This window comes from Mustelus asterias, unplaced genomic scaffold (genome assembly GCF_964213995.1).
Source record: "Mustelus asterias unplaced genomic scaffold, sMusAst1.hap1.1 HAP1_SCAFFOLD_198, whole genome shotgun sequence".
In the NCBI taxonomy this organism is placed as follows: Eukaryota; Metazoa; Chordata; class Chondrichthyes; order Carcharhiniformes; family Triakidae; genus Mustelus; species Mustelus asterias.
The window spans coordinates 262966-290147 of record NW_027590190.1 but is presented as its reverse complement, the minus strand read 5'-3'; the positions used below and the strand labels follow the sequence as shown (position 1 = coordinate 290147).

Below are 27182 nucleotides of genomic sequence, written 5' to 3'. Positions count from 1 at the left end.
CACAGCTTCAGGTGCTGATGGACATTCTGATGCATCCTCAGCTGCTGATAGTATGATCATCTTGTATAATATTGAGGAGTCAAAAAACAAGAAATATGCCTTGCTTTGATCTTATACTACCTTTCTAAGGTGTGACTAAAGTCAAATTCAAACCATGCTTGTGATTTTTTAAAAACTCTATGTCAGATGAGTGAGTCCTTACTTGCTGTGAGTGATGAGGGGAAGTTTTTTCTATGGTGCCCACCCTCTTTGCCCACAGTCACATTTGGGTCAGCGTCCTGATAAGTTTTTAAAAGACATTTACCTGGAGTCTGTCGTACAAGTCCCAACGATTGTGTTTTGAGTGGATCCCATGGAATCTCCTCTAGAGCAGCTTTCCTGGTGATTCAGTTTGCCTGGTTATTACCATCACTCCCTTCACTAACTCTTGCTGCTGATCTACCTTCACCTCACAAATAGCAATTTGTCCTGGACACTTACCAGCAACATCCCCAATCTTTCAGTTTGGAGTGGTGAGGAGTGGTTTCCTTTCTGCTGTGGAGAAGCCATGTTTTCTCCCCCAAAGGGGTAGGTTTTCTGTGAGGGAATTACAACCAAAGGAGCTTTCAGAATATTTGGTGATTGTATCAGTAACAGTTTGAAGGCTGTGATCACAAGAAATTCAGATTTCTGGGCTAACTGTTGTGGTTGTGGTGGATATTTAGTGAGGATATGACAACTGTTGTGGAGAATCAAAGACACAGCTCCAGTCTGATACGGACCTTGTTCATAAACCAGATCACATAAACCCCAGTGCAATCTAACAGTGATTTGTAGTTAACAGGTCCATTGGACATGATCTCTTTGCCTGACTAATATGTGGGATTCTTTCATACTGAAACATCCCAGCCAAGTAATAATTCTGAAGATTCAGGACATGAATTCTTTTTCTTTGTAATTCCATCAATCAATTACTCTTAACACACTGGAATACTCCCTTGTCCCTTTAGGATAATATCACTACAGTATATGGGGGTCTGCAGAAATATATAATTAATCTCTGGCAGGCACTTTGTGTGCTTAATGGGCACTTTATATCTGCTCAATGAATTGGATAATCAATCTTTCCACAGGGGCAATTGTGTCTGAGAACTATCCGACTGGAAAACTTTTTCCATTAAGGTCGCAGATTACTGCAGCAGATATGCATTGTTCTGACTCTGCCAGCAGGGGTGGAATTAATTGGATAGATCTTCCAGAGAGCCAACACAGACATAATGGGCCAAATGGTTTCTATTTGTGTTGTATCATTATATAGAAGAGTGAATATTCAGTATCGGGGACAGAGAGAGGAACCAGTGACTGTGCGATTGAACCCAGCCAGAATCAGCACCATCAACAGAGGAGTTTGGATACAGGAGTTGGAACGTCCTGTTGAAGTTGTACAAGACATTGGTAAGGCCACACTTGGAATACTGTGTGCAATTCTAGTCACCCTATTATAGAAAGGATATTATTAAACTAGAAAGAGTGCAGAAAAGATTTACTAGGATGCTACCGGGACTTGATGGATTGAGTTATAAGGAGAGGCTGGATAGACTGGGACTTTTTTCTCTGGAGTGTAGGAGGCTGAGGGGTGATCTTATAGAGGTCTATAAAATAATCAAGGGCGCAGATCAGCTCGATAATCAATATCTTTTCCCAAAGGTAGGGGAGTCTAAAACTAGAGAGCTTAGGTTTAAGGTGAGAGGGGAGAGATACAAAAGTGTCCAGAGGGGCATTTTTTTCACACACAGGGTGGTGAGTGTGTGGAACAAGCTGCCAGAGGTAGTCGTAGAGGTGGGTACAATTTTGTCTTTTAAAAAGCATTTAGTTACATGGGTACGATGGGTATAGAGGGATCTGGGCCAAATGCGGGCAATTGGGATTAGTTTAGGGGTTTAAAAAAAGGGCGGCATGGATAAGTTGGACCGAAGGGCCTGTTTCCATGCTGTAAACCTCTATGACTCAATGAGTGAGAGGGGAAACGGTGTAAAAACTTTGATACCTCTGTGTGATCCACAGCAGATCTTCCAGAAATAGAGCACAGCAAATCACCAATTCACAATATTTTGTTATCTCAAATGTTAACAATTTTATTTTGTATTAACTGTTTGAGAATTCAATGGTGCAGTTATCACAGTAAGAAGTTTAACAACACCAGGTTAAAGTCCAACAGGTTTATTTGGTAGCAAAAGCCACACAAGCTTTCGAGGCTCTGAGCCCCTTCTTCAGGTGAGTGGGAATTCTGTTCACAAACAGAACTTATAAGACACAGACTCAATTTACATGAATAATGGTTGGAATGCGAATACTTACAACTAATCCAGTCTTTAAGAAACAAAACAATGGGAGTGGAGAGAGCATCAAGACAGGCTAAAAAGATGTGTATTGTCTCCAGACAAGACAGCCAGTGAAACTCTGCAGGTCCACGCAACTGTGGGAGTTACAAATAGTGTGACATAAATTCTGATTCTAGGATCGCATGATAAAGACTCAGGAGGAAAAAAGCAGAAATATTTATGTGAAATAGTGTGACATAAACCCAATATCCCGGTTGAGGCCGTCCTTGTGTGTGCGGAACCTGGCTATCAGTTTCTGCTCCGCGACTCTGCGCTGTCGTGTGTCGCGAAGGCCGCCTTGGAGAACGCTTACCCGAATATCAGAGGCCGAATGCCCGTGACCGCTGAAGTGCTCCCCAACAGGAAGAGAACAGTCTTGCCTGGTGATTGTCGAGCGGTGTTCATTCATCCGTTGTCGCAGCGTCTGCATAGTTTCCCCAATGTACCATGCCTCGGGACATCCTTTCTTGCAGCGTATCAGGTAGACAACGTTGGCCGAGTTGCAAGAGTATGTACCGTGTACCTGGTGGATGGTGTTCTCACGTGAGATGATGGCATCTGTGTCGATGATCCGGCACGTCTTGCAGAGGTTGCTGTGGCAGGGTTGTGTGGTGTCTTGGTCACTGTTCTCCTGAAGGCTGGGTAGTTTGCTGCGGACAATGGTCTGTTTGAGGTTGTGCGGTTGTTTGAAGGCAAGAAGTGGGGGTGTGGGGATGGCCTTGGCGAGATGTTCGTCTTCATCAATGACATGTTGAAGGCTCCGGAGGAGATGCCGTAGCTTCTCCGCTCCGGGGAAGTACTGGACAACGAAGGGTACTCTGTCCACTGTGTCCCGTGTTTGTCTTCTGAGGAGGTCGGTGCGGTTTTTCGCTGTGGCGCGTTGGAACTGTTGATCAATGAGTCTAGCGCCATATCCTGTTCTTATGAGGGCATCTTTCAGCGTCTGGAGGTGTCTGTTGCGATCCTCCTCATCCGAGCAGATCCTGTGTATACGGAGGGCTTGTCCGTAGGGGATGGCTTCTTTAACGTGTTTAGGGTGGAAGCTGGAGAAGTGGAGCATCGTGAGGTTATCCGTGGGCTTGCGGTACAGTGAGGTGCTGAGGTGACCGTCCTTAATGGAGATGCGCGTGTCCAAGAATGCAACCGATTCCGGAGAGTAGTCTATGGTGAGCCTGATGGTGGGATGGAACTTGTTGATGTCATCATAGAGTTGTTTCAGTGATTGTTCACCATGAGTCCAAAGGAAGAAAATGTCATCGATGTATCTAGTGTATAGCACCGGTTGAAGGTCCCGTGCGGTGAAGAAGTCTTGTTCGAACCTGTGCATGAAGATGTTGGCATATTGAGGTGCAAATTTGGTCCCCATGGCTGTTCCGTGTGTCTGGATGAAGAACTGGTTGTTGAAGGTGAAGATATTGTGGTCCAGGATGAAGCGGATGAGATGTAAAATTGCATCTGGAAACTGGCAGTTGTTGGCGCTGAGCACTGAGGCCGTTGCAGCAATGCCATCGTCATGGGGGATGCTGGTGTAGAGTGCTGAGACATCCATTGTGACGAGGAGCGCTCCTGGCTCAACTGCTCCATGTGTGCCGAGTTTCTGTAGGAAGTCCGTCGTTATCACCCAGCTATCACCCAGTTATCACCCAGCATTCGCTGCGGGTGTGAAAGTGCCCTATTTACGCCACAGGCGCCCAATGCGCAGGCGCAGTGTCACTTTACTCGGAGCCCTGCGAGTGCGGGAGACTGTTTTTCCAGCGGTGAGAGTCGATGGGGCGGAGGGCGGTGCAGAGCCGGGGTGGGGAGGGAGCGGAGGCTTCACAAACACCCGCTGTAGGCCGCAAGGTCGGAATCAGACCCTACGGGTCTCGGGTTTGCAGCTGCGGGGATTTTATCCGGGATCAGGCCCTGTGCCGCGGTCGCCATCTTTGTTCCGCGGGGAGCAGGGCGCATGCGCAGTCAGTGGGCGGAGCTAAACCAGACAATGTTGGAAAAGCTCAACAGGTCTGACAGCTTCTGTGGGGACAGAATCAGAATGGAGCCAATGTTTCCAGTCTGGATGACCCTTTGTCAGAGCTAAGGGTAAAGAGAATCAGAAAAGATTTATACTATGGGGTGGAATGGGACAAAGGGAATGTAATTAGGATAAAGATGGCACGGCTTCACCTGAAAGGGGTGTTTAGGATCTTGGATGGTGAGCAGAAAGGAGGTAAAGGGGCAGGTGTTGCACCTTCTAGCAGGACCCAGACCTTCCTGTCATTTGCCACTTCAACAGACCACACTACGCTCTAGTCCACATGTCCATCCTTGCAATATTCTGGTGAACCCCAACGCAAACTGGAGGAACAATTGGGCACTTTAAAGCCTTCTGGATTGAACATTGAGTTCAACAACTTCAGAGCATGAACACTCCCCTCCACCATCACCCCATTTCCATTTATTTTATTTAATCCTGTTTCTTCTTTTCATAGTAAGAACATAGAACATAGAACATAGAAAGCCACAGCACAAACAGGCCCTTCGGCCCACAAGTTGCGCCGATCACATCCCCACCTCTAGGCCTATCTATAGCCCTCAATCCCATTAAATCCCATGTACTCATCCAGAAGTCTCTTAAAAGACCCCAACGAGTTTGCCTCCACCACCACCTGGTGATTGTCGAGGCAAGACTGTTCTCTTCCTGTTGGGGAGCACTTCAGCGGTCACAGGCATTCGGCCTCTGATATTCGGGTAAGCGTTCTCCAAGGCGGCCTTCGCGACAGACGACAGCGCAGAGTCGCTGAGCAGAAACTGATAGCCAAGTTCCGCACACACGCGAACGGCCTCAACCGGGATATTGGGTTCATGTCACACTATTTGTAACGCCCACAGTTGCGTGGACCTGCAGAGTTTCACTGGCTGTCTTGTCTGGAGACAATACACATCTTTTTAGCCTGTCTTGATGCTCTCTCCACTCCCATTGTTTTGTTTCTTAAAGACTTGATTAGTTGTAAGTATTCGCATTCCAACCATTATTCATGTAAATTGAGTCTGTGTCTTTATAAACTCTGTTTGTGAACAGAATTCCCACTCACCTGAAGAAGGGGCTTAGAGCTTCGAAAGCTTGTGTGGCTTTTGCTACCAAATAAACCTGTTGGACTTTAACCTGGTGTTGTTAAACTTCTTACTGTGTTTACCCCAGTCCAACGCCGGCATCTCCACATCTTCTTTTCATCTCATTCATCCATTTTTATCATCCTTCTTTCTCTCTTTCATTTTTCCACTTTTCCAATCCCACTCTCCTTGCCTCCCCCACCCCCACCCCACCGTTCAAGCCAACTGCCTGAACCATCTGTACCTCTATTCTGCCATTCACACATTATGATCCCTTAATGGACACTTTTAGCACTTCTCTCTGTCATCTTTACCCTAATTTACATTCTTTTTGTCGTTTTACAGCTCCCCCTCCCCCACCCTCAATTTCTTTTTGATTTTCTTTGTCCTTAGCTCTGACGAAAGGACATCCAGACTCAAAACGTTGGCTCTATTCTCTCCACAGATGCTGTCAGACCTGCTGAGATTTTCCAGCATTTTCTCTTTTTGTTTCAGATTCTGGCATCTGCAATGGGTGGAGCTCCAGGGTCCTGGTGACCAGGAGAGAAGATGTTTGATTCGTTGACCAACAGGGCTGGGTTACTGTACACCCTCTTCAGAGGGGGTGGTTATGCAGGGTGAATGTGTGGCCATCCGAATAACAGAAGAAAAGGATCATCAGAATTAGGAGCAGGAGCAGGCCATTGACACATTCAGTACACATTCAGTACACATTGACACATTCAGCTCGACCATTCAGTAAACTCATGTCTCATCTGATCATTGTATTTTCCTCCAGCCCCAACCTCCCTAACCCATGACTGGGAGTGAAAATGGTGTAGAAAGCAGTCTTGAATATACTCAATGAACCAGCCTTGACTGCTCACTGCGGGAGAGAATTCCACAGGCTATTGGTCCTCAGAGAAGAAATTTCTCCTCATCTCTGTCTTAGAGCCTTATTTTTAAATTGCCTGCAGTTCTAGATTTCCCGTTTTGGAGAAACATTCTTTCAGGACTTATCTTGTCAAGCACCAACATAATCTTACATGCTTCAGTAAGCTCATCTCTCATTTATCTAAAAGTTAATGAGTACAGATGCACCCTGCCCAAACTTTCTTCATAAAACAAACACATTTATGCCTGGAATCGGCTTAGTGAATCTTGTCTGAACTGCTCCCAATGTAAGCATATTGATCTTAAATAATTGTACACAAGGAAATAGGAGAGAATGTTACAAATTTCTATCTTGGACTGACTGATGGATTTTGGAAACTCCTTTAGCAGGGAGTTGCAAGGGGAGGATTTACACAGCAATCTCAAACAAGGAAAATGTTTATCTCATAATTTCTAACCACAGTTGACAAATGACTCTTGTAACCTCCTTTTACAGGGAGTTGGAAGATTTGATGACTGCTATTTTTCCCTGACTCCAGTACTTCTGATATCTTTCCAGCTGCAGGCTCCAGGAGGAGGTTTTAAATTTGAAAAGAGTGAAATTGTTCCAGAGGTGAGTATTATTGAACATTCACCCACAATTCAGAGTTTTTAGTGCTGTGCTCTGTTATCTGAGAGGTTCCTTGGCTCTGGGGCTGGTGTGATTCAGCAGCAAGTTCACACTGGGGAGAGGCTGTTCACCTGCATTGTGTGTGCAAAGGGATTCAGTCATCCAATCATAGAATCGATGGAACGGAGACAGGCCCTTCGGCCCAAACTGGTCCATGCCGATCAAAATGCCCATCCAAGCTGACCCCATTTGGCTGCATTTGGCCCATATCCCTCTAAACGTTTCCTATCCATGTATCTGTCCAAATACCTTTTAAATGTTGTCAATGTCCCTGCCTCAACCACTTCCTGTGGCAGTCCATTCCACATACGTACCACCCTCTGTGTAAAAAAGATGCTCCTCAGGTTCCCATTAATTCTTCCCCCCTTAACTTAAACCTATGCCCTCTCATTCTTGATTCCCCAACCCCGGGAAAAAGACTGAGTATGTTCACCCTATCCATGCCTCTCATGATCTTATACACCTCGATAAGATCACCCCTCAGTGTCCTACGCTCCAAAGAAAAAAGTCGAGTGTATCCAATCTTTCTCTATAACTCAGTCCCTTGAGTCCTGGCAACATCCTTGTAAATCTCTTCTGCACTCCTTCCACTTTAATAACATCTTTCCTATAGCAAGGCAACCAAAACTGAACACAATATTCCAGCTGCGGCCTCACTAACTTCCTGTACAACTGCAACATAACTTCCTAACTTCTATACCCAATGCCCTGACTGATGAAGGCCAGCATGCCAAAAACCTTTTTCACTACCCTACCTACCTGTGACTCTACTTTTAGAGAACCGTGCACTTGAACTCCAAGTTCCCTCTGTTCCTCGATACTCCCTCAGGTCCAGCCATTCACCGTGAAAGTCCAACCTTGATTTGACTTTCCAAAATGCAACACCTTACACTTATCTGTATTGAACTCCATTTGTCATTTCTCGGCCCACTTCCCCAGCTGATCAAGATCCTGCTGCAATTTTTGATAACCTCCTCACTGTCTGCAATACCACCTATTTTAGTGTCATCTGCTGACACATCAGTGAATTCACACTGGGGAGAGGCCATTTACCTGTTATGTCTGTAGGAAGGGATTAACTCAGTCATCCCACCTGCTCAGACACCAGCGAGTTCACAAGTGGTTACAGGGGTTGGATTCTGCTGTTATTGCTGCTGTTAATTACATCCAGGATTGAACCATGTTCATTCATCTGAGTCATCAGTGCAGACTTGATGGGATGAAGAGCCTCTTTCTGCACTGTAGAGATTATGAGTTCTTAAAATTCTGTATGAATTAAACATAATTTTACTATTTCTGATTTCTGTACATCTGGAGAGAAATTCCACTCCTTTGTGAGCATTTTGATTGATTTGCTGACTTGCAATAATGTTTTAAATTCATTATTCACTTTAAGCCAGTGAGGAAAGAATGTTCCACAGCAACTTGAATTGTCTATTCTCAGTTTCTGAGCTGTATTGACTGTGATGAGATTTTAAACTCCTTTTACAGGATATTAAAAGGGGAGGATTTGCCAACAGAAATCTCAAAGCTTCACACCAAGCTCTGACAGAGTCACTCATTAGGACGGGGAAACCATTGCCTGTTTAACCATCAGAGTGTCAGGAAATGCACCGAGACGCAGACACCCACACCATGGGAAAACCGTGGAAATGTGGGGATTGTGGAAAGGGATTCAGATTCCCGTCTGTGCTGGAAACACATCAACGCAGTCACACTGGGGAGAGACCGTTCACCTGCTCCGTGTGTGGGAAAGGATTCAGTGATTTATCTACTCTGCTGAAACACCAGCGAGTTCACACTGGGGAGAGACTGTTCACCTGTTCCAATTGTGGGAAGGGCTTCACTCAGTCATCCCATCTGCTGACACACCAGCGAGTTCACACTGGAGAGAAGCCGTTCACCTGCTCCGTGTGTGGGAAAGGATTCGGAGATTCCTCCAGTCTGCTGAGACACCAGCAAGTTCACACTGGGGAAAGACCATTCACCTGCTCAGAGTGTGAGAAGGGATTCCGTGATTTATCAACCCTGCGGAGACACCAGCGAGTTCACACTGGGGAGAGACGATTTACCTGCTCTGACTGTGGGGAGGGATTCACTCGGCCATCCACGCTGCTGACACACCAGCAAGTTCACGAGTGATGACAGGGGTTGGATTCTGCTGTTATTGCTGCTGTTAATCACATCCAGGACTGAACCATGTTCATTCTAACAGTTGGTGAAGTGGGAGGGTCGGAGGGTTTCTTGCTGTTGGACTGACCGGTCTCTCAATTTTCATTCCAGTGGCTGATTCCCTTTGAGCGAGGGCACATTTCCACTGAAATGATCCACAAAAGCAGGTGTCAGATGAGACTGAGATGAGGAAAAAATTCTTCAAAGGGTAGTGAACTTGTGGAATTGTCTACCACAGAAGGCTGTGGAATCCAAGTCACTGAATATATTCAAGGAAGAGATAGATTTTTTTTAGATTTTAATGGCTTCAGGTGGTATGGGGAGAATATGGCATTGAGATCGAGGATCAGCCATGATCATATTGAATGGTGGAGCAGACTTGAATGGCCTGCTCCTAGTTTCTATCGAGTACATTAATTTTACCCTGGATAGTAAATAGTCTTTTTCCTACCACTACAGGTGTCTTGTCTTTTATCCGTCCTCGTTCTGAGGGTTGGCCGTGCTCTGGACAATCTTTCTCCACTGCCTGTCCCATCGAGAGGCCGGTCCACATTCCGATATTATCCACCCGTCTCGGGCCTTCCTTGCACACATTTTCCAGGTGTTTGTCTTGCATTACCTCTTTCCAAACACTCCCTCCCTATTCACAACACGTGTCCAAAATAGGTGAGCTTCCGGGATGTGAGAGCCTCAGACAGGTTCCGGTGAACACCAGCTTTCTCCAGCACCCACTCATTCACCCACTTTGCCGTCCGTGACACACGGAATATCCGTCTGAGTCCTTTCATTTCAAACACTTTTATTGGAACCTCGTCACTCTTAGAATCTTAGAAGCCCTACAGCACAGAAAGAGGCCATTCGGCCCATCGAGTCTGTACCGACCACAATCCCACCCAGGCCCTACCCCCATATCCCCCCGCTAATCCCTCTAACCTACGCATCCCAGGACACTAAGGGCAATTTTTAGCATGGCCAATCAACCTAACCCGCACATCTTTGGACTGTGGGAGGAAACCGGAGCACCCGGAGGAAACCCACGCAGACACGAGGAGAATGTGCAAACGCCACACAGAGTGACCCAAGCCGGGATTCGAACCCAAGTCCCTGGAGCTGTGAAGCAGCAGTGATAACCACTGTGCCGCTCGTCTCGATGGTCCAGCTTTCACAGACGCACATTGTCACTGGCCACACAAGGACTTTCAGGAGATGAGTATTCATTGTAACCGAGATGCTGGGGCTGCTCCATACTGTTTTCACTGAGATTACAACACCATGAACCTTAAGCCTGGCCTGAATTTATTGATAGATTCTGTATCTATCACTACAGGTAGTTCTCAGATAAATACATTAGTCTCTGTTCCATTGAGTCTCCAGCACAGGGCCGGGCCAGTCAGCTCTTTTGGTCTGTCAGTAATTTGCTCCACATCAGCCTCCACCTACCCCACTGCATCTCCTCCCGATCAGCATATCCTTCTGTTACTGTGTCCCTCATGTGTGGATCTAACTTTCCTTTCAATGTATTCATGCTGTTCACCTCAACCACTCACCATGGACCAAGTTCCATATTCTCTGTTATTTGGGGTCAATAATGAATTGCCCTTCTTTTTAATATCAGAATTTGGATCAAATTATCAAATTAAACAATCAAATTAAATGAATGGCGGGGGGGTTCGGGGGGGGGGAGTCCTTTAAAGGGACAAAAACTAAACCGTGAATGAAAAGTTAAAAACTTAAAACTATGATGTGGTTCTGGTGAGAAATGAAGAACTCCAGCCCCCGCAGTGCCCACGGAAGATCTTGTGTTGGTAGTCACCACATGCTCCCTCTCTAGGGACACCCGGTCACAAACATGGGCTGGCACAGTGGTTAGCACTGCTGTCTCACAGCTCCAGGGACCCGGGTTCAATTGCAGCCTTGGGTGATTGTGTGGAGTTTGCACATTCTCCCCATGTCTGCATGGGTTTCCTCTGGGTAGTGTCACAGTAGGTTTACATGAGCACTGTAATGAAGACACTGTGAAAATCTCCTAGTCGCCACACTCTGGTGCCTGTTCGGGTACACTGAGGGAGAATTTAGCACTGGACCCAGTTAGGTTAGGTGCCAATGCACCTAACCAGCACGTCTTTCAGACTGTGGGAGGTAACCGGAGCACCCGGAGGAAACCCACACAGACACGGGGAGAACACAGACAAGTGACCCAAGCTGGGAATCAAACCCAGGTCCCTGGCACTGTGAGGCAGCTAACTGCTGTGCCACCGTGCCACCAATGATCCACGTGAATGTTAAATAAGAGACAGACCAGAATTATAATCTCTCAACTATTATAATGGTTTATTCAAAAAGAGTAAATAATACGAGAGAAATTAAAACAATGAGTCTCACTGCCTTCTGCCTGTCGGAGACTAATCTAACGACGCTGGTCTGGAGCTCGAGAGGTCCCGGCAACATTCGTGATCCCGGTCCAAGGTGAAGACCAACGTACCCGGGTCGAAGCCCCGCCCCCCGTGTTTTACAGTGCGGCACAAACAACCTGACAGGAGATTTGGTCAATTCCCAGGCTTGGGAAACAATATACAAATACAGCACTGGAAGGTCAGCTTGTTTCTGTAGCGCAGCTGCTTCTTTCGGTTCTCACAGCATGAATAAATGCTGAGTTGACTGGTGAATATCTTAACTCTTTACTTTCTATACATTCCACCCTGAGATTCAGCAGTTAACGCAGCAATCCCATCTGTACCTGTATAAGTTCCTTCACAACAATGACCTGTGTGAACAATGCACGCACTCTGTGCCACAAGACAATTAAGATGAACAAAAGGGTACAAAGTAGCAGTATGACAACAGGATGTAACATTAAAGTAAAAACAGTGGATGCTTTGGATGACCATACATTACAAACATCCCACCAAAGGTGAAAACTGAGGCAATTAAGTTCACCCGATGTTTGGTGAAGTTTGCCTTAAGCATAGGTCATTTCCACACTCTGCCTAAGAAGATGTTGCCTGTCTTAACTTAGGTGTGCAGAAACTTGTGTATTTTGTTCAATAAACCTGCATAATTTATTAAGTTCAATTGAAGGCAGATGCACAATACCGTGGGTGTGTCTATATCAAATAATATGTTCTATTAGTATGTACATCAAATATGTCCCATGCATCTTTCCAACATTGGTTTACAGGGGGTTCAAGCTATCTGGCATTCAGATGTACATTGAGAGTGCTGGTAATGCAGACATAGTTTTTTTAAATTATTCGTGGAGTCACATGTGGGCCAGACCAGTTAAGGATGGCAGATTTCCTTCCCGAAAGGACATTGTGAATCAGATGGGTTTTTTTCTGACAATCGACAATGGTTTCATGGTCATCAGGAGATTCTTATTTCCAGATCTTTTTCATTAAATTTCACCATCTGCTGTGGTGGGATTTGAACCTGGGTCCCCAGAACATTAGCTGAGTTCTGAATTAGTAATCTAGCGATAATATCACGAGACCATCGCTTCCCCACCAAACTTGTCCAATTTCATGCATAATAGTATCATTAACTGGCGATAATTCCTATTGACATTGGCCATGACTCAGCTGTAAGGTACAAGCTTCATGTATGAGGAGTTATGTAGAGGACATACCACCACAAAAGGCCATTGGCTACAATCCGCCACATTGAGCACGGATGCCTGGACAGTGATGTTATACAAATAATATTTCTGTCCTTCTGCCCAAGTACATTTGTTTTGAGTGCATATTTTACTGGATGCCTTCCATCCCCCATGCATAGGGAGTGAACGCAGCTTAGGAGGTACAAGCCAAGCATGTCGAGCAGCAATTATCTCCTCTTTTCTGTGGGGTTTGGTTTGAGATATGTACCCACACCTTGCCACCCTTACATACAGGTGTGTCATATTCCCTGTCTGGGGGAAGAATTGAAGAGACAGGTTGTTTTATCATCTTACTCAAGAGGGTTCATAGAATCCCTACAGTGCAGAAGGCGGCCATTCGGCCCATCGAATCTGCACCGACCACAATCCCACCCAGGCCCTACCCCCATAACCATACTTATTTACCCTATAACACCCTGACACTAAAGGGCAATTTATCATGGCCAATCAACCTAACCCACATCTTTGGAGTGTGGAAGGAAACCGGTGCACTTGGATGAAACCCACGCAGACACGGGGAGAATGTGCAAACTCCACACAGACGGTGACACAAGCCAGGAGTCAAATCCAGGTCCCTGGTGCTGTGAGGCTGCAGTGCTAACCACTGTGCCGCCGTGCCACCCCTCCGTTTTGTGGCCTATTATTCAAATTATGTAAGGCCTTTGCCACTCTTTGAGTGTGTGGTCAAGCTTGATTTGTTGTTTCAATAGCCCATTCATGTGTTCAATCAGGCCAGGCTAGGGGATGTGCAATACCCAATGTATTCCATTCATTGACTCCTATGTGATACAAATGTCATCCCAACTTGATTTTTACACGGTGAGATCTTATTCCTTCGCACCTTATCACATTATTATTCTTGATCACTCGAGCTCAGATTTTTCACTGGCCATGCTAGGGTAGGTTTATAACCATTCATTAGAATCTACTCTCGTTTTTCAGTCCAGTGCTACTTGGAGTATACCGTCACTTCAGTGACTATCGGGTCATAGTCCCTCACAGTTCTCATCACAAATTTATGATAAAATAACTTAAACAATGCCTGAGAACGCTTCTTAACTTCTTAATCAACTACCTACCACTGTTTGTTGATTGGTCAGACCCCCTTTTCACAGATTCGGGTATCTCAGCCACTGAACACCAGCCAGTCCTGGAATAAGTTTAATTCTAACTCAATGAGGAAATATTCTCACCAGGTCCTCTGTCAGGGCACTGCTAAGCAGCTTTAATGGTCCATGATCGCAGAAACTGAGCTGTGGTCAAATTTGATTGAGTTTTTTGAAGGGGTAACTAAGAAGATAGATGAGGGCAGTGCAGTTGATGTTGTCGACATGAACTTTAGCAAGATCTCTGACAAAGTACCGAATGGTAGGTTGTTGCATAAGGTTAAAATCTCACGGGATCCAGGGTGAGGTATCTAAATGGATACAAAATTGGCTTCTTGACAGAAGCCGGAGGGTGGTTGTAGAGGGTTGTTTTTCAAACTGGAGGACTGTGACCTGCGGTGTGCCTCAGGGATCAGTACTGGGTCCACTGTTATTTGTCATTTATATATTAATATTAATGATTTGGATGAGAATATAGGAGGCACGGTTAGTAAGTTTGCAGATGACACCAAGATTGGTGGCATAGTGGACAGTGAAGAAAGTTATCTCCAATTGCAACGGGATCTTGATCAATTGTGCCAGTGGGCTGACGAATGGCAGATGGAGTTTAATTTAGACAATTTGGTAGATTGAGCTAGGGCAGGACTTACTCAGTTAATGGTAGGGCGTTGGGGAGTTACAGAACAAAGAGATCGAGGGGTACACATTCATAGCTCCTTGAAATTGGAGTCACAGGTGGACAGAATGGTGAAGCAGGCATTCGGCATGCTTGGTTTCATCGGTCAGAACATTGAATACAGGAGTTGGGACGTCTTGTTGAAGTTGTACAAGACATTGGTAAGGCCACACTTGGAATAGTGTGTGCAGTTCTGGTCATCCTATTATAGAAAGAGTATTATTAAACTAGAAAGAGTGCAGAAAAGATTTACGAGGATGCTACTGGGACTGGATGGTTTGAGTTATAAGGAGAGGCTGGATAGACTGGGACTTTTTTCTCTGGAGCACAGGAGGCTGAGGGGTGACCTCGTTTATATAAAATAACGAGGGGCATTGATAAGGTAGATAGTCAATATCTTTTCCCAAAAGTAGGGGAGTCTAAAACTAGAAGGCATAGGTTTAAGGTGAAAGGGGAGAGATACAAAAGTGTCGAAAGGAGCAATTTTTTCACACAAAGGGTGGTGAGTGTCTGGAACAAGCTGCCAGAGGTAGTAGTAGAGCCGGGTACAATTTTGTCTTTTAAAAAGCTTTTAGACAGTTACATGGATAAGATGGGTATAGAGGGATATGGGCCAAATGCGGGCAATTGGGATTTGCTAAGGGGTTTAAAGAAAAGGGCAGCATGGACAAGTTGGGCTGATAGGCCTATTTCCATGCTGTAAACCTCGATGACTCCGTAGTCCAGTCCTATAGTGCCTCACATTCAAACTACAGTCCATCAATGATAAGAGAATATGTGGCTGTATGTAGCTGCCTCGGCCATGGTCAACCCCAACACTGCCTTCCTGAACTGCTACAATGCCTGAGGTATAGGTGACCCAAAGTGCTGTTAGGGAGGGATTTCCAGCTACACATTCCTGACTTTCACTAGAATGTAAGTGGGTTCCAGATTGATATATTCCATTCAACCACTCCCAAGATGAGTTATTCCAATTCCTTTATTGTCCAGGACAATATATTCACAATATCTTTAAAACAGAAATTGAACATTCCCATTTGATTTCAGAAGGCAACATATTCTGTTGGATTGATCTTTATTGTCAATGTCAGGCTGGGGTTGTTCCCCTTGGAGCAAAGGAGGTTGAGGGGAGATTTGATAGAGGTGGACAAGATTCTGACAGGTTTAGATAAGGTGGACAAAGAAAATCTGTTCCTATTAGCTGATGGGACAAGGATGACAAGCAAATTTAAAGTTTTGGGTGGGATCATAGAATCAGAGAAACCCTACAGTACAGAAAGAGGCCATTTGGCCCATCGAGTCTGCACCGACCACAATCCCACCCAGGCCCTACCCCCATATCCCTACACATTTACCCGCTAATCCCTCTAACCTACGCATCTCAGGACTCTAAGGGGCAATTTTTAGCATGCCCAATCAACCTAACCCGCACATTTTTGGACTGTGGGAGGAAACCAGAGCACCTGGAGGAAACCCACGCAGACACGAGGAGAATGTGCAAACTCCACACAGACTGTGACCCAAGCCGGGAATCGAACCCAGGTCCCTGGAGCTGTGCAGCAGCAGTGCTAACCACTGTGCTACCGTGCTGCCCATGTGAGGAAGAATATTTTGATGCAGTGAATGGTAATGACCTGGAACTCGCTGCCTACGAGGGAGGAGGAAGTGGAGACAATAAACAATTACAAAGGAAATTGGATGGGCATTGGGGGAGTTGCAAACAGAAATAGTGACTAAATATCTCTGAACTTCCGAGCACCCTGTCACTCTGTGATCCGTGTGAAATTTGAAACCAGGTATTCGCAACAAGACTCAAAGAGCATCAGCCATTGGAGGCAAAGTTGTGAGACCGGCCAGTCCAGCAGAAAGAAACCCTCCGACCGTTCCCATTGACCAATATAATTGAGAGCAGAAACAATAACAGCAAAATCGACCACTGGAATCACTCGTGAACTCGCTGGTGTACCAACAGCTGAGATGAAAGACTGAATCTCTTTTCACACACACAGCAGCTGAACGGTCTCTCCCCAGTGTGAATTCCCTGGTGTGTCTGCAGGCAGAATAACCGAGAGAACCCCTTTCCACACACAGAGCAGGTGAACGGTTTCCACCCAGCGTGAACTTGTTGGTGTTTCTGCTGGTTGGATGAATCACTGAACCGCTTCCCACACAGAGTAGGTGAAAGGCCACTCCCCAGTGTGAACTTGCTGGTGCCTCCGCAGGTGGGATGACTGAGTGAATGCCTTCCCACACAGAGAGCAGGTGAATGGTCTCTCCCCAGCGTGAACTCGCTGGTGTGTCCGCAGGCTGGATGAAGTTATGAATGCCTTCCCACACTGAGAGCAGGTGAACGGTCTCTCCCCAGTGTGAACCCGCTGGTGTGTCCGCAGGCTGGATGACCGAGTGAATCCCTTTCCACACTGCGAGCAGGTGAACGGTCTCTCCCCAGTGTGAACTCGCTGGTGTGTCCGCAGGCTGGATGAAGCTCTGAATCCCTCCCCACACTGAGAGCAGGTGAAGGGCCTCCCCCCGGTGTGAACTCGCTGGTGTCTCCACAGGTGGGAGGACCGAGTGAATCCCTTCCCACACAGAGAGCAGGTGAACGGCCTCTCCCCAGTGTGAACTCGCTGGTGTGTCCGCAGGCTGGATGAAGCTCTGAATCCCTTCCCACACTGAGAGCAGGTGAACGGCCTCTCCCCAGTATGAACCCGCTGGTGTGTCTGCAGGCTGGAAAACTGACTGAATCCCTTCCCACACTGAGAGCAGGTGAATGGCCTCTCCCCAGTGTGAACTCGCTGGTGTCTCCACATGTTCGATAACCGAGTGAATCCCTCCCCACACTGAGAGCAGATGAATGGCCTCTCCCCAGTGTGAACTCGCTGGTGCGTCCGCAGGCTGGACAACTGAGTGAATCCCTTCCCACACTGAGAGCAGGTGAATGGCCTCTCCCCAGTGTGAACTCGCTGGTGTGCCTGCAGATTGGATAACTGAGTGAATTTGTTCCCACACTGAGAGCAGGTGAACGGCCTCTCCCCAGTGTGAACTCGCTGGTGTGTCTGCAGGCTGGATGACAGAGTGAATCCCTTCCCACACTGAGAGCAGATGAACGGCCTCTCCCCAGTGTGACTGCGCCGATGAGCGTCCAGCTGAGATGGGGCTCTGTATCTCTTCCCACAATCCACACATTTCCATGGTTTCTCCATGGTGCAGGTGTCCTTGCCACTCTCTTGGGTGGACAATCAGTTGATGCCTCGTCTAGGCACAACACCAGTACGGTCTCTTCTCACTGTGAATGGTGTGATATTTATTCAGGCTGTGTAACTGGTTAAAGCTCTTTAGTCAGTTCATTGGAATACTCTCACTCGAGTGTGACAGTGTGTTGGTGCTGTTCCAGTCACACTGATGTTTGAATTTTTTTTCAAATCGACAGACTGGACAAACATTTCTCCTTCCAGATTCAAAGGCCGATGATATTTCGCTCCCAAGGAATATGACTGCCAGATCTAGACGTGACATTTGAGATTTCAGCCTGTAATTCCTCGCTCAATATCCTGTAAAATGAGTTAGAAATAGAAATAGAAATTCAGAACAGACAATTCTAGTTTCTATGGAACATTCTTTCCCCTCTCATTCCCCAAAAGCTGTAAATCTCCATCCCACACACTCTCCCTCCATTCTCACTCTGCTGTATCTAATATTCACCCTCCCAATTCTCCTGAAGGTGCTGATTGAGGCTGATTGACAGATCCATGCTCACTGCTTCCTGTCCAGCACAGAAATCGTAAGAAATAGGAGCTGCAGTTGGCCATTCAGCCCATCGACCTGCTTCAACCATTGATTGAGAATTGGCTGATCTACCGCAGCATCATTTCCACAGGGCCAATATTTCCCAAACTATCCCCCAGGTTACTCAATGCCTCAAAAGTTACCAATCTCTCTCTTGAAAATATTTGATGACTGAGGCTCCACAGTCCTCTGGAGCGCAGAATTCAAACACTTTACTCACAGACAATGGACCAAGCTCCGCGCAGCCATTGACACAGGGCCCGGACTCTGATTGGCTGGAGGACCAGCGCCCATCCGGTCCTCCACGCGTTGCCATTGGTTAATCTCCCGCATGTGGACAATGAGGGGGCGGAAGCCGAGCCCAAGTAGGAGTGGGCGGGGCTTTGACCGCCAGCCGCGCTGAGCTGGTGTCCAATCCGCAGTGTTTTGCTTCTGTAACCAGTGGTATTGCTGCCAATGGGACACTGTGTGCTGGGAACGCCCCTCTGAGTCATTGTGACGGCACAATGGAGCCCTGCCTGAATCAGCCAATAGCAATCACTCTGCTCCGTGGTGACGTCTCCGGGTTCAGGCGCGCGGACCCGGGAGCCCCGCCCCCACCCAGGCGCGCGGACCCGGGAGCCCCGCCCCCACCCATTGTTCCCCCCAGTCTGTACATTCCACACATTGTTACTCCAGTCAGATAGACATATATCTGTCTGGCCGCCTCGGCCTTTTGGCTAAGATCAAGTGTAGTATCTGTAAGTTTACAGGCTATCGCTTCTCGGCCTTTTGGCTAAGATCAAGTGTAGTATGGATCGCCTGCGCTTGGTTGGGGTCATTGGGTTGCACTGAAGCTTCATGTGTTTCATATGAAGCAATTTTTAAAAGCGGCGTCTCGGCCTTTTGGCTAAGATGCAGATGAGCCCAAGTCTTGGAGGAGGAACCTCCCCCTTCTCCGGTCAGCTTGGCTCATGTGGATCAGGCCCAGGACAGGGTGGTTTGGTCGCTTGCCCTGTCTTGTCGGCCTGGATCTGGGATGTCTCAACTTGTTGAGACTCTGAATTGGATTTGATTTGATTGAATTGGAAAAGTATTTAAAAAAATATCTGTCTGGCCGCCTGCATGGAGATTTCCAGCTCTCTGTGTCCAGGACACAGAGAGCTGAAAGTGTCCAATACACATCTCTTTAGCCTGTCTTGATGCTCTCTCCACTCACATTGTTTGTGTCTTAAAGACTTGATTAGCTGTAAGTATTCGCATTCCAACCATTATTCATTGAGTTTGTGTCTTTATATGCCCTGTTTGTGAACAGAATTCCGACTCACCTGAAGAAGGGGCTTAAGGCTCCAAAAGCTTGTGTGGCTTTTGCTACCAAATAAACCTGTTGGACTTTAACCTGGTGTTGTTAAACTTCTTACTGTGTTTACCCCAGTCCAACGCCGGCATCTCCACTCCAGGACAGGAAGCAGTGAGCATGGATCTGTCAATAAATAGAACGGACAAGAGTTTGACATGCAAAGTGCCAGCATTGAATCAGTGGACTGAATGACCCCATTCTAGACCCTAATGTCTTGACTGATTTAAAGAGAGATATTTCAGCTGCTCCAGTCTCTCCAACGAACTGAATTGCCTCATCATTGAATCGTGCAGTGCTGAAGAGGGCCTTCAGCCCATCGAGTCTGCACTGACATGCAAGAAACACCTGACCTCCCTCCGAATCCCATTTACCAGCACCTGGCCCATAGCCTTAACTGTTCTGACTTGCCAAGTGCTGATCCAGCTACTTTTTAATGATGTGAGATGCCATTCGTGCAAATCTCCTCTGCACCCTCTCTAAGAACTTCACATCTTCCCGAAGGTCTGGGGCCCATAAATAGGGTTCTATTTTCGAGAGATAGAATTGAACAGCAGGGATGTTATATTCAACTTGTTTAGAAGCATGGTTATACTGCACTGGGAGTATTGTCAGCATTTGTGATCTCCATTGAGAATCATAGAATTCCTCCAATGCGGAAGGAGGCCACTCAGCCCATTGAGTCTGCACCGACTCAACCATCAAGCAAAGACTCAGATATCAAATCAGTCAATACTATCAAAGTTTATTGTTTATATGTAACATTTAGAAACTCCCCTTCCCAGGGGAGGTAGTGGAAGCAGATACGATAGTGACTTCTAAGGGGTGTCTTGACAAATAAATGAATAACTTGGGAATAGAGGGACATGGTCCCGGAAAGGGCAGAGGGTTTTCATTCAGGTGGGCAGCATGGTCATTGCAGGCTTGGAGGGCCGAAGGGCCTATTACTGTGCTGTAATTTTCTTTGTTCTTTATCACCTAACTAACGGAGTGGGAAATAAGGTAAAGTTTACTCATCAATGAAACTCTACCAACTCCACTTTCTAATCAGTGATCAATCCAAGAGAAGTGGACGACAACGTGAACTCCTGGGGCTGACAGAGAAACAGTCACTGCCTCTGAGAAGCACAGGCGGCACCTTCCTGGGGTTTCGACTGGCAGGGAACCCATCACTGAACCAGTGCCAGGACAAACGACTCATCTGCCCCTGAGCTGTATTGGAAACAACCTTCACGCTGATAGGAGGAAGCTCAACTGTCCCTGAAGATCCAAACCGCTTCTCCACACTCCATGTTCACAAAGGTGGATCCCTCTCTTTACACTCAAAAGATGTTGTGAGCCCACCTCAGGCACATGTCAAGATATAGAAGTGTCCAGAGGGGCAATTATTTCACACAGAGGGTGATAAGAGTCTGGAACAATCTGCCTGAAGTGGTAGTAGAGGCGGGTACAATTTTGTCTTTTAAAATGCATTTAGATAGTTACATGGGTACGATGGATATCGAGGGATATGCGCCAAATGCGGGCAATTGGGATTAGCTTAGGGTTTTTTTAAAAACAAAAGGCGGCATGGACAAGTTGGGCCAAAGGGCCTGTTTCCATGCTGTAAACCTCTATGACTCTAAGTGGTTGGAAACGGCTGATTGGTCTATAATTTGTCAGTAGAGTCAACTCCATTGGTTCCAGCTAATCACGCACAATCTCTTCAACTTCGGACAATGCCTTCCTTTCAGCTCTGTCTGTTATCTTGATGTCTTTACAGGAATCCCATTCATTCAGACAGACTCAACAGTCAAGGACAGTGTGTGTGTTCCTGATAGGGAGAGAGTCCAAGGCTTATCCCATTTCTTTCCCAGCTCTGACACCACCTTCATGTCCTCATAAGAAAAGCTGATGGAGAAATACAGAAATATCCCAAAGTGACTTCCCATTAACTGCTGATTATTAATAACTTATCCTTCAACTGAAACTTAACTGAGGTTCACTATTTGGTCAGTCACCTGTTTCTGGCTGATTCCTATTGATGTAATAACCCTTCATGAATACATGGGAGTGATTATACTGAACACTAAACGGCTTCTTATCTCTGTGCGAGAACAAAATGACATTTTGACCTTTCATTGCTGTCAATGTAACTGGAATTAAATTGAAAATGGTTGGGTTTCACTAAAATCTAGCGTGCAGACTTAGTTACACGACTGGCCCGGCCCTGTGCTGTAGATTCAATGGAACAGAGACAAGTTTATTTATTTTAGATCTGTCTGTAGTGGTGAGAAAAACTATTTACATCCAGGATAAAATATATGTCTTTCATCAGCTTTGTGGAGCATTTCATTGGAAATGTGCTCTCCCAGGCTCAAAGAGCATCAGCCCACTGGAAGCAAAGTCATGAGACCGGCCAGTCCAGCAGAAAGATACCCTCCGACCCTCCCACTTCACCCACTGTCAGAATGAACATGCTTCAGTCCTGGATGTGATCAACAGCAGCAATAACAGCAGAATCCAACCCCTGTCATCACTTGTGAATTCGCTGGTGTCTCAGCAGGTGGGATGACTGAGTGAATCCCTTCCCACACATGGAGCAGGTGAATGGTCTCTCCCCAGAGTGAATTTGCTGGTGTGTCCGCAGGGCAGATGACAATTTAAACTTCTTTGTGCAGTGAGAGCAGCTGAACGGTCTCTCCTCAGTGTGAATGCGCTGGTGGGACACCAGATCCTGAGAGCTTTTGAATCCACTCCCACACTCAGAGCATTTCAAGGGTCTCTCATTGGTGTGAGTGACTTCGTGGTTCAGCAGGCTGGATAAGTGAACATAGCTGTTCCCATACACTGAGCATGTGAACGGTTTCTCCCTGGTATGAACTCGCTGGTGTCTCCGCAAAGTGGATAACTGAGCGAATCCCATCCCACACTCAGAACAAAGGAATGGTTTCTCCCCAGTGTGTACTCGCAGGTTGGATGACGTTCTAAACCTCTTTGAGCAGTGAGAGCAGCTGAACGGTCTCTCCTCAGTGTGAATGCGCTGGTGGGAAATCAGTACCCGAGAGCTTTTGAATCCGCTCCCACAGTCAGAGCATTTAAAGGATCTCTCCTGGCTGTGAGTGACTTTGTGACTCAGCAGCTGGAATAACCGAGTGAATCCCTTCCCACAGTCAGAACAGGTGAATGGCCTCTCCCCAGTGTGAACTCGCTGGTGTCTCTGCAGGCTGGATAACTGAGTGAATCCCTTCCCACAGTCAGGGCAGGTGAATGGTGTCCCCCCCTTGTAACTGCATTCATGAATTTGCAGCTCAGATGGAATTCTGTATCTCTTCCCACAGTCCTCACATTTCCACAGTCTCCCCATGATGCGGGTGTCCTTGTGACTCTCCAGGTTAAACAATCAGTTAAATCTCACACAGAACACGGGTACAGTCTCTCCCCGCTGTGGATGCTGCGATGAATTTTCAGGCTGTGTAACTGGTTAAAGCTCTTTCCACACTCAGTGCACTGGAACACTCTCACTTGGGTGTGTGTGTGTTTTTCGGTGCTATCCCAGTCACATTGATGTTTAAACTTTTCTGAAGCAGACAGAATAGAGAAACATTTCTCCTTCTAGATTCAAAGGCCAATGATATTCAGCTCCTGATGAATTGAGTTACTCTGTCAGATGTTGATGGTTTGGTTTGAAATTTCTGTCTGTAATTCCTCACCTTCTGATATCCTGTAAAAGGAGTTTATAAAAGCCATCACTGTTGGTGCAGGATAGAAATTCAGAACAGAACATTACTTCCTCTCTCATTCCCAAATTTCCATCCCACACACTCTCCCTCCATTCTCACTCTGCTGTATCTAATATTCACCCTCCCGATTCTCCTGAAAGTGCTGATTGAGGCTGATTGACAGATCCATGCTCACTGCTTCCTGCCCTGGACACAGAGAGCTGGAAATCTCCAGGTAGGCTGCCAGACAGACATATGTCCATATGACCAAGTTATGCCAACTCTTTGCTTCCTGTCTGCTAACCAGTTTTCCATCCATCTCAAGGCATTACCCGCAATCCCATGTGCTTTAGCTTTACATAGTAATCTGTCATGTGAGATCTTGCTAAAAGCCATCTGAAAGTCTAAACAACATCTCCCTGGTGAACTCTACGAATTCCAGTAGGTTTGTCAAGCATGATTTCCCTTTTGTAAATCCAAGCTGACTTTGTCTGATTATGCCACTGCTTTCTAAATGCTGAGCTATGAAATCCTTGATAATAAACTCGAGCAGGGGCGGCACGGTAGCACAGTGGTTAGCACTGCTGCTTCACAGCTCCAGTGACCTGGGTTCGATTCCCGGCTTGGGTCACTGTCTGTGTGGAGTTTGCACATTCTCCTCGTGTCTGCGTGGGTTTCCTCCGGGTGCTCCGGTTTCCTCCCACAGTCCAAAGATGTGCGGGTTACGTTGATTGGCTATGCTAAAAATTGCCCTTAGTGTCCTGAGATGTGTAGGTTAGAGGGATTAGTGGGAAATATGTCGGGATATGGGGGTAGGGCCTGGGTGGGATTGTGGTCGGTGCAGACTCGATTGGCCGAATGGCCTCTTTCTGTACTGTAAGGTTTCTATGATTTCTAAGTTAACTTCCCTCCTACTGATGTTAGGCTCAATAGTCCATAGTTCCCTATTTTATCTCTTCCTCCCTTTTTGAATCATGGGATTCATAAGAAAGAAGCAAAATACGAATTTAGTTCTTCAGCTATTTCTTTTTTCCCTATTATGAATTCCTGTTTCTGACTGTAAAGGGCCCACATTCGTTTTTGTCAACCTTTTTCTCTTTACCATAGAAACTTTTACACTCAGTTTTTATGTTCCCCACTGGCTTATTTTCATATTCTATTTTCCCCTTCTGAATCAATCCCTTGATCTTCCTTTGTTGAATTTTAAACTGCTCCCAATCCTCAGGTCTGTTGCTCTTTCTTGCCAATTTGTCTGCTTCTTCTTTGAATCCAGTGCTCTCTCTATTTTCCCCTGTAAGACATGGTTTGGCTACAGTTCCATTTCCATGTTTGCGCCAAATAGGAGAAAACAACTTTTGGAGTTCACCTATTTGTTCCTTAAATGCCTATCATTGTCTGTCCACTGTCCTTCCTTTCAGTAATGTTTCCCAGTCCATCATAGCCAACTCATGCCTCAATCCATTATAGTTACCTTTGCTGAGATTCAGGACACTGGTGTCAGAATCAACTACATCATTATTCACCTTGACAAAAAATTCTATCATATTATAGTCATTCGTCCCCAAGGGTTCTCTCACAACTAGTTTGCCAACTAGTCCTTTCTCATTGAACAATACCCAGTCCAAGATGGCATGTTCCCTTGGTCCCTCAAAAGTATTGGTCCAGAAAACCATCCTCTATACACTCCAAACATTCCTCCTCTATTGTAATGTGATTAATTTGATCACCCAATCTATATGCAGATCAAAGTCACCCTGTAATCACAGATATTCCTTTAACACATGCATCTCTGATTTCCTGTCTAATGCTTTTCCCAACATTACCACTGGTTTGGTGGTCTGTATACCACACCCATAAATGTTTTTTGCCCCTTGGTTTGGCTTAACTTGACCTATACAGATTCCACATCTTCTGTGCTATCTTTCCTTAATATTGTATCAATATCTTCTTTAATTAACAATGCAACTCCACCATTTTTTTGTTTATGTCTGTCCTTCCTAAACACTGAATAGCCCCCAATGTTTAGTTCTCATCCTTGGTCACATTGGAGCTATGTCTCTGTGGTCCCAATTGTATCATACCCCTTTACATCTATCTATGCAACTAATTCATCCATTTTATTTTGAATGCTCCAGGCGTTCACGTACAAAACTTTAAGGCTAGTCCTTTTAACATTTGTTGTCCCATTCTTACTATTTTTTACTGTGTCCGTATGTGATTCTGGCTCTCGATTCTCTGCCTACCACTTTTCTTATTCTTCTTGCTGTATTTTTCTCTTGTTCTTGATACCCTCTGCTCTGAATCCTTACATAGGTTTCCATCTCCCTGCCATTTTAGTTTAAACCTTCCCAATGACTCAACAAGTACACCCCCAACCTCCCAAGGACATCAGTCCTGGCCCTGTCCAGTTGTACTGGTCCCACCTTCCCCAGAACCAGTCGCAATGTCCCAGGAATCTGAAACCCTGCCTCTCACATCATCTTTTCAGCCAGGTATTCACCCAATATATCCTGCTGTTTCAACTCTGAATAGCACATGGCACTGGTAGTAATCCTGAGATAATGTTAATACAGTCGGTCTTAGAGGATTTGTGGCCAGGAAACTCTCACAAAACATCAGATCAGGATTGGATGTAGCCACAGAATTTATCATAACCTGAAAAGTAGAAAGTTTTGAACATGGAAGAAATCAGCATCATTGATAACCAGTCACATTTGGCAGAAACCATGGAAATGTGGAGACTATAAAGAGACATTCAATTAACCGTCAGAGCTGGAAACCACACTGGGGAAATGCCCTTTACCTGCTCTGAGTACGGCAAGGGGTCATTCAGTCTTCTCAGCTTGTTAGCGACACCAGTGGGTTTAAACTGGGGAGATGCCATTTATCTGCTTCAAGTGTGGGAAGCGTGATGGTCGTGTTGCAGTGGGTGTATGTTTTTCTGCTGAGGGGGAATGTTTAAAAATCCAGCTTTATTCTGCAGGTATCTGGTGTGTCTGTGTCTCTCAAGGGTTGTGAAAGCTGGGAATCAGTTACTTTGATAGAGCTGATGGGCTTTTGTTTAAACAAGACATTCCTCTGGGATTTCTAGATTTGATTGACAGGTCATGTGATAGTGGGTCTTTGCAGGGAGAAAGAAGCTTTTGCAGTTCTGATCGTTTGAAGATAGAGGGTTTCTACAAGCTGCTCTGAGACTTGTTGTCGTTCTGAAAGCTTTAAGACTGTCTACACTCAAGTATATTTATGGTTACTAACTATATTTAAAGTGGCACTTACAACTATAAGAGTAATGTTGCTTATTTGGAACTGAAATAGTGATAAGTTAGAAATTAAGATTGTTCCTTTGCATTTTTAAATGTTGTTCAACTGTTAATGATTAAGCTGATTCATTTGTTAGAGTTATATTTAAACTGTGATATTAAATAAAGTTAGCTTTACTATGAAAGATCCCTAATTTGTCAGTGGAATTTCTCCTCGTCAGAAGCATCCGATCCTCACATTTATGCCAATAGAAAAATTGATGGGATCTAGCTTGACTTCCGAATGTAATTTAGGGGTTCTGGTCCAGGACCCTAACAGAAGGGATTCACTCACCCATCCTGCAAACACCCCAGTTTCATACTGAGGAGAGACCTTAAATTTGCCCAGACTGTGGGAGCTGCTATAAAAGTTTTATAGAATCCTTACATTCAGAAGGAGGCCATTTGGCCCATTGAGTCTGACCACAATCCCGCCCAGGCCCTATTCCCCAAACCCC

The 27182-nt window shown here is 45.9% G+C and overlaps 2 protein-coding genes across 2 annotated transcripts in view; one reads left to right on the top strand and one right to left on the bottom strand.

Moving 5' to 3' along the window:
- LOC144485544 (uncharacterized) overlaps window positions 1-22629 on the bottom strand; it is a 46158-nt gene extending 23529 nt beyond the window's left edge. The window contains 3 exon segments of the mRNA XM_078203677.1: window positions 16576-16773; window positions 16775-17824; window positions 22244-22629. Coding sequence (XP_078059803.1) covers window positions 16576-16773; window positions 16775-17824; window positions 22244-22629 — 1634 coding nt within the window.
- Window positions 6820-9619, top strand: LOC144485555 (uncharacterized). The gene is made up of 2 exons (XM_078203689.1): window positions 6820-6936; window positions 8485-9619. Exon 2 carries the CDS (start codon window positions 8602-8604, stop codon window positions 9133-9135), a length of 534 nt encoding a protein of 177 aa, XP_078059815.1. The 5' UTR covers window positions 6820-6936; window positions 8485-8601; the 3' UTR covers window positions 9136-9619.
- Window positions 22630-27182: the final 4553 nt, after the last annotated feature.

Excerpts from the sequence above, each read along its gene's own strand:
- LOC144485555 (XM_078203689.1), top strand. The coding sequence starts at position 8,602 with ATGCACCGAGACGCAGACACCCACACCATGGGAAAACCGTGGAAATGT.